We start from the raw sequence: 7,293 nt of genomic DNA on the forward strand, positions 1-7,293 counted from the left end.
GTTGTTCACTTTCTAAATTTCAATTGGAATTGCCAAGTGGTAAAATAGAGCTATGAACTATGGGAGACAGAGAGAGTGTAGTAGTGTGAGCAATATCAATAAGCGCACATGAGTATACACAATGATGCTTGCAAATTAACGAAAGGGCATTTGATTGAATTATAGTGTAAAATTTGTCATGTGACTATTCCATATCATATCCTAATCTGTCCAATAGTCAAAATAGAGAAATCATTTGTGAGCGTGGCACGACATTAATGATGGCAATGCAAAATCCCATTTCTAAGTGGATAGCACAAGCTTCGTTATGCACCCCTCCAAAAATAATAATAATAATAATAATAAAAAAATAGAAGAAAAAAAAGACAATATTTTTTTCATTGCACATAACATTTAGAATTGGAAAATTAGCATCCCGATATAAAGGGAGATACAAATTCTTATTTCTTTTTTGGGTAATGGATACAAATTCTTATTTCACGAGCAAAGCATTAGATAGAAGATGTGGTTTTCATGATGCACAAGTAACTGAACCTTGACCCTTTAAAAATTTGTAAACTTCTTGATTGAAGAGTGTAAATGAATGAAAAAAAATAATAATAATAAATAAAGGAGTGTAAATAGATAGTAAAAAATTCGTATTTAATTCATGTTGGTATCCATTACAATCCTTATTTGAAAAATCAGTTTCCGAAAATTATTCAAATTCATTTGAAAGCTAATTGGATACAAATATGGTGAAGTTGCATTGGAAGAAGAACAGTTAGAGACATGTACAGTTTAATAATCGTTTTTTACACAATTACCGTTAAAACATAAAGGGTAAATCTGAAATATTAATTTAATTAATGAAGATAAGGTAACAACTGTTGTTAGTATTAACTTAAAATTTGAAAACTAACCACTGACATCTGGTTTCATTAGGCATTGCCACATATGGCTAGCAAGCCGGGTAGCAGCCAAATTTCGTCTTAGCCACTCAGCATTGATAAGTCTGACACTAATCCCAATTAGGTTAGTGAATCATCGACGAGAGAGTAAGAAGCAAGATATTTTCTCCTCTGCCATTAGACACATTACCGGAGCATTGAAGAACGTTGATTGGATAGGGAAGCAGGATGATCGAAGGTCTACTATAGGCTATTGCATCTTTCTTGGAGAAGTAGCAACCGCCTTAGATAGCCAAACAACTCCGTAGTGCCAAAAGGCACCCTGTGTTGTAGACTTGTAGTAGAGCCGTTGCAAGTCAGGTAATAGGGCTGTAGTTTGCTGGATTATTGGTCCACAACCCCACCCTATAGAATGAATAAGGAGAGGCCTATCAATGACCGAGCCACTTTGATACTACTTCTTGTAATTTCTCCCTCTGCCATTAGACACATTACCGGAGTATTGGAGATTAGCCTCAAAAGCTTGAGGCAACGTTGGTCTGAGATAACAATGACTTCAACATCATCCATGTATTTTGGGTCAGAATGGAGATAGACTACTTATCTTTTTCTGTTTATTCTTGCCATGAATGTTTGAGTATAACATTCTCATAGACCCGTATCAGGTCAACATCTTATGTATATTCTTACAATTTTTTAGCTGATACTCCCAATACATATAGGTATTTTTTTTCTTTGACCCAATACCAATATCTACAGCCATCCTAAAGATGTGAATTTAAAATCAAAACCGTTTATAGAAATTGAACCAAATCGTTTACATAAAAACCGTGAAATTATTTATTAAATGATTCGATTTTGGTTTTAAAATTTAAACATTGGTAAACTGTTTAAATAAATCATTAAACCGATTAACAAGTTTAACTTATATATATATATATATATATATGGGTAGAAAAGTTTAAGACATTCAATGTTAAGCTTACATACATTTCAATAAAAAAAATTTAAGTTTACATTAAACAAAAAATTTACATCTATTTCAGAAATAATTTTAAAAGTAAAGAACTTGTTTAGAAAAAAAAGAAAAGAAAACCAAAACCATTTATAATAATTTCAATTTCAAGAACCCGAAACCAAACTAATTAACAACCTTAAACCATCCCTTACATTGAAATTGTCCCATCCATAGCTATAAACGATTAACATATGAACCAAGAGTTTAGGAATTGATATCGAATCGGTCATATTCTTTGATACATATCGGTAAGGGCTAATGGGAGGCGACAAATGCCCTGAGGCCCCTGACCGAGGAACAACTAATTGACGCGAGGGTCTCTCAAAGAGAGAGAGAGTTGGAAAGGATGGAAGTATGACGGTCTTTATATAGCAGGAGAGGTTCTCCTAGTTACCGCATTGAGGATGCAAACATTCTCTTCCCTTTGTTATTATATAATATATAGAAGAATCGAAGAATCGAAGAACCTAAGAAGGATCGAAGGGAAGGGACTCAGACTAGGGCCAAGTGGACGGTTAGCCAAAACAGAGGTCTTAGGATTTCCTTCGAATTTAATAGTGAAATAGATTTTTTGAACTAATTATTGTATTGAACAAATCCCAAGAAGTAGGGGAAGAGAAAAAAAAAAAAAAAAAGGGTCGGAAGAGGAGAAGAAGAAGAAGAAGAATAATCTTTTCATGGCAATGCTTATGTGTTTCTGTTTTGCAGGAAAAAACCCAAAAAGAAATTGCAATTTTTTCGTACTTGAGAATATTCTCTGAACATGGTTCGGCTTCGGCCCAGAAAGAATCGAGCTTTCTCTGGGTTTACGGAGGCGGAGGTAATGCCCGTGTTTTTCTACATTGGTTCTTCGATTACGTTTTGCAGTGGCTAGCTTGAAAAAATATGGTCTAGTTGATGATTTGGGTATTTGGGTATGTAATGTGACTCGAATTCAAAATATATAGCTTCCTTTGTTGCTTATTCTGTTTCATTCTGAGGGCCTTCAATAAAATGTCTAAAATTTCCCTGTGCAATGTTTTCCTGGGATTTGAATTCCATTGTGAATGTTTTACATTCTGATTTGAAGGGGAGATGCTCTTTCTCTCGTTTTTGATGTTTCTTTTCTAATGGTTAACTTAGTGGAGGTTCTTTGTGCAATGATGAAGCGAGCTGTTGACAAAGTTCCACTTTAAACTGTTTGACCCTCTTCGAGAAAAAAATTTGTCCCTTCACCCGGTGGGCAGACTTGGACAATAAGAGAAGCTGCTGAATCTGAGTCTGTTCAGCATGCTTTATTACCATTTAAGCAGAATTGAAACAGGGGAAGCTGCTCATGTGGCCAATACAGAGAGTACCCTTTCTGATGGATGTTCTGGTTTACTGACTTCATTTCCTTCACATGGGTGATAAAGTGCCACCCAGCAAATCCTAGAAACCCTTTTTCTTGACTTCTGGTATTTTCCCATCAAAATTTGATAATGGAGCTGAGGAATTTTTTTCACCTGTACTGCATATATGATGTGCTCACAAACTTTTTCATGTTTGTGGTTATTTGATTCAAGCAAAATAAATTTTGGAATGTGACATGGAAACATCAGTAAAGTTGTACTTGTTCTCATCAAAGGCTAAACCTTCTTTATGAAACTGTTGCCTTAGCAGGACAATGATTCCTGTATCCTTCTATGACATGGTTTGTGTGGTTGCTGGAAGTGCTCTTTAATATTATTGTTCACAACAATATGATTGAATTGGAGAACAAGCATCAGTTCTTTTGGTATTATTTTGACCTGCAGGAAAGTAGATCATTACTCTGTGTTTCTTTGGGCCTCTTACAATTATCATAGTAATTTGTCACTATTCTTACTTGTTTTCCTCCCACCCATTTACCTTAGTTCCTAACCACTGGATGCTGACATTTGGAAATCAGTTGTTTTTAGCACCATCAAAGAGAATGAGTGTGTATGTGTGTGTGTGTGTGTGTCTCGTGCCCCTCCTTTCTATTTTGTTTGACTAGTGGTACAAAACTAATTGTTTCTCTGTCTCATAGACTGCGAGAATGGAGGAGTTACTCAAGGAAAACGGTGAAGAATCCCTAAAACAGAATTCCTGCTGCAAGCTTGCAAAGAGTTTTAAGTGAGTATTGTCCCAGGCATATCCATATTTTGCTTTGAATGGATTAAAAACACTTGCATAGAGCTTTGAATATATGTTCTTTGGCTACTATGCAAGTTCTGTAGTGTCTGACATCATTTCCTTGCCTTTTGCTATGGTCTCTTAATTCAGTTGTTCTGCGGGTCGTGCTGGGAAAAGTCCGGTGACATGGAAACAGGTTTTCTCTTATTGGAACATAATTATATTCTTAATATTTTGTTCAATACTTGTAGTTTTAAACTGCTCCATGACTCTTCTGGTGCTGCTATCCTCTGTCAGATACAAAGTTGGCTTCAAAATAAGCAGCAAGATTTGACAGAAAAAACTACTTCCTCACCTATTGCCTCCAATGGACCAGTTGCGCCTCCACATGTGCCAGTTTCAAATGGTCTCCTTGGTTCTTCTTCCGAAATGGCTAAAGGTGCTCTTTTAAAAAAAAAAAAATTTTTTTTTTTATGGTGCTAACGAAGTTGAATCTTTGGAAAAGATGCTACCATGGTTACACTCTTATTTCACTTGGGTGAAAAGTTATTATGCAACTGTTAACTGAATTGTTGATGTGGGATTTGTTGGAAGAAGTAATATTCTCTCTTGTCATGTTTCATCCCCATGTTTGCTGCTTTTCTTCTATTCTGATGTCTCAATCTTGTATTTTCTTTCCTTGAACTAAGATTTTAGCTTGCGCCTACATGTTTATGTAATTCTTTGGTCTTAGTCTGCTAAAAGCAATTAAGCCTTTTCCTTTACCATTTTCTGCACCAACTTGTTGGATAAAAATTTCTAATTTGAGCCTTCACCTTTTTTTTATTTTGGTAATTAAGCATGTTTAGAGATGTGTTATTCCAAGTTTCTCTATGGTTACTGCATGAAGTTGTAAAATGATATTGGCATAACTTCATTGAAAAACTGATAAATATCTAGGAACTTGGTGAGAAAACATTTGAAAACCATTCAGCTTCAAAGGAGTGCATTTTCCTGGGTATAATAGTGTTCAATTGATATTCTTCATCATCTGGTTGATTTTATTTGCTTACCTGTACTATATAGGCTTAAGGAAAGATGAACATTTTCCTTATTTGTTTATTGTTTTCATTTGGTGGAATCAAATGAAGCTAGGCATCACCTGGTCACTGCACCTATGTCTCAGCACCTTGTTAGGCTTTGCAGAGGACAGACAGCAGTTAAAAAAAAATGTAATTTTTGCCTTTTAACAGAAGGACCTCAACAATTGATGAGTTCTTACTGTATGTACTATTACGTAAAAGTTTCCTTGGTAAAGTAGGCATCTTGCTTATGGCTTCCTTTATTTTCAAAGCACTAGCATCTTTTTGTTTTTAGTGTAATGTGGGCTGCAATTCATCTATGGCATTGTCCGTAGGATTAGGTTAGGACATTGTTTTGATTGCTGCCTCATCTGCGTTACCATCTACAGCTTACTCTTCCCATTATTTCAGCATTCTTTGCCTTTCCTCTTCCATGCTATGTGTAGTTTTTTGGTACAAAACATTAGACTAACACATTTACAAACTACTGCTTTGTGTTTTTTGGGTCGTATCTGATGCTTGCTTTTCTGCATATATGTGTTTTTTTGGGGTTGTATCTGATGCTCACTTTTCTGCTTTTGTCTGTTGTGTCAATTGATATACCTTCATGCAGTTATGGAAATGAAACAGTTTTCATGCTGTTCTTTTCACTATTAAATGTATTTATATTTTATATAGGCTGTCATTTAAGGCTTTCCCTCAATCTTGTTGAACAGTTAAAATGGATCCAGATCTGTCGAATTTGGAGTTTGAGGCCAGGTCATCAAAAGATGGGGCATGGTAAGGATGGATTTAGTATTGTAGGTTGTGCTACGATGCTTTGCTGCAACTGGTCTGCACTTTTTTTTCCTTCTCTTTTTGGAATGTTTCTTCATAAGTGCTGTCTTGTATATGATATTTGCCCTGCATGATTCATGGTTTGTATTATCACTGATAACAAGAGACTGGACCCATGTAGGGGTCTGGAAAATGACTTAAGCTGAGAGTATACATCAATTCTGTTGAATCTTTACTTAAATGATAAGGTTGGTCCATTTGCTATTATGTTGGCATGTACCAAGAACTTGATTATTTCTTCCATGCTATGGGGCCTTTGATTTTGCTGCTATCGTATTTTTCTCAAGACAAGTGACTATAAACTTCTATATGATTTGTGCTCTTGTAGATTATAGGCTTCATACTAATGTGAACTAGTTTGAATGTTTGCTTTGGTTGTGAAAGTTGTCACTTTTAGCATGTCCGCAATCTTTTTTAATATATATTCTATAAAATAAATCTTTTTTAAGTTGAATGTGTTGTGAATAGTGTCTGATGTTTGCTTACCTTGTTTATATCCCTTGAGTTGTGGGATGACTAGTTCAAAAAGCTGTGTCCCTAGCTGAATGAAGTCAGATGTTTGAAGGGTGAATTGAGGTTAGGCATAGAAGAGGAAACTCTTTAGTTGGTATATTTGCTATAGTTTTGTAACCAGGTGCTATCTTTATTTATTCCATTTTCCTTTCAATGAATGATGATGCCTTTAAGGTAATGTTACACTAAATAAATCTTCTGTAATGGGATTTTAATTAGTAAGAAACATTCACTACTTTCATCTCGTACTAGGTGAAGTGCAATTTATGTTTGCTAGTTTTCTCTATTGACCAGTATTGGAGGTACTGGTCATCTCTTGTAGAAGTGATATCTGATACCATCATTACATATGTTTTCTTCTTCTTTCTTTCTTTCTTCTTTATTTATTTTTATTTTTATTTTTTATCTGGCCTTCTTTTATATGGTGGGGGGTTGAGTTGTGGGGGGGGGGGGGGGGAGAGTTGGTATGTACAATGAGTAAGATTCAATGCCTAAAATGGGGAGCTTATGTTAATATACTTCCTCAAGAAAGATTGATTGGAAAGTCACTGTTCCTGTCTTAATCAGTCCGAAGGAAAAACAACAAATTTCCAAAGCTAATGATATCTTATTGCCACTGAACAGGTTGAATGTGAATCGTTGGCCTTTATATTTTGATGAATGAACTAGCTTTAAAAAACATATTCTTTTGTTGTATTTACAAAAGTGCAGAGCTGATATTCCAAATTTTTTTTAGGCAAAACTTGAAACTGAAGCTTAATTGTGGATGCAATTAAAGAAATGGAAATTCTAACTAGAACTTGCATATATTGATATTTATCTTACTGAGATGCCCATAGATTTTTCTAAACGTTCCCCA

The 7,293-nt window shown here is 35.1% G+C and overlaps 1 protein-coding gene across 1 annotated transcript in view; it reads left to right on the top strand.

Moving 5' to 3' along the window:
• Window positions 1-2,280: 2,280 nt before the first annotated feature.
• The window catches only part of LOC122075662 (protein SAWADEE HOMEODOMAIN HOMOLOG 1), a 7,643-nt gene continuing 2,630 nt past the window's right edge, over window positions 2,281-7,293 (top strand). Inside the window, exons 1-6 of the mRNA XM_042640779.1 lie at window positions 2,281-2,438; window positions 2,617-2,728; window positions 3,938-4,023; window positions 4,174-4,219; window positions 4,321-4,462; window positions 5,801-5,864. Of these exons, the coding sequence (XP_042496713.1) occupies window positions 2,672-2,728; window positions 3,938-4,023; window positions 4,174-4,219; window positions 4,321-4,462; window positions 5,801-5,864 (395 nt within the window). The 5' untranslated portion in view covers window positions 2,281-2,438; window positions 2,617-2,671. The remainder of the gene's footprint in view (window positions 2,439-2,616; window positions 2,729-3,937; window positions 4,024-4,173; window positions 4,220-4,320; window positions 4,463-5,800; window positions 5,865-7,293) is intronic.

The sequence above is a fragment of the Macadamia integrifolia genome, chromosome 4 (genome assembly GCF_013358625.1).
Source record: "Macadamia integrifolia cultivar HAES 741 chromosome 4, SCU_Mint_v3, whole genome shotgun sequence".
Lineage (NCBI taxonomy): Eukaryota > Viridiplantae > Streptophyta > Magnoliopsida > Proteales > Proteaceae > Macadamia > Macadamia integrifolia.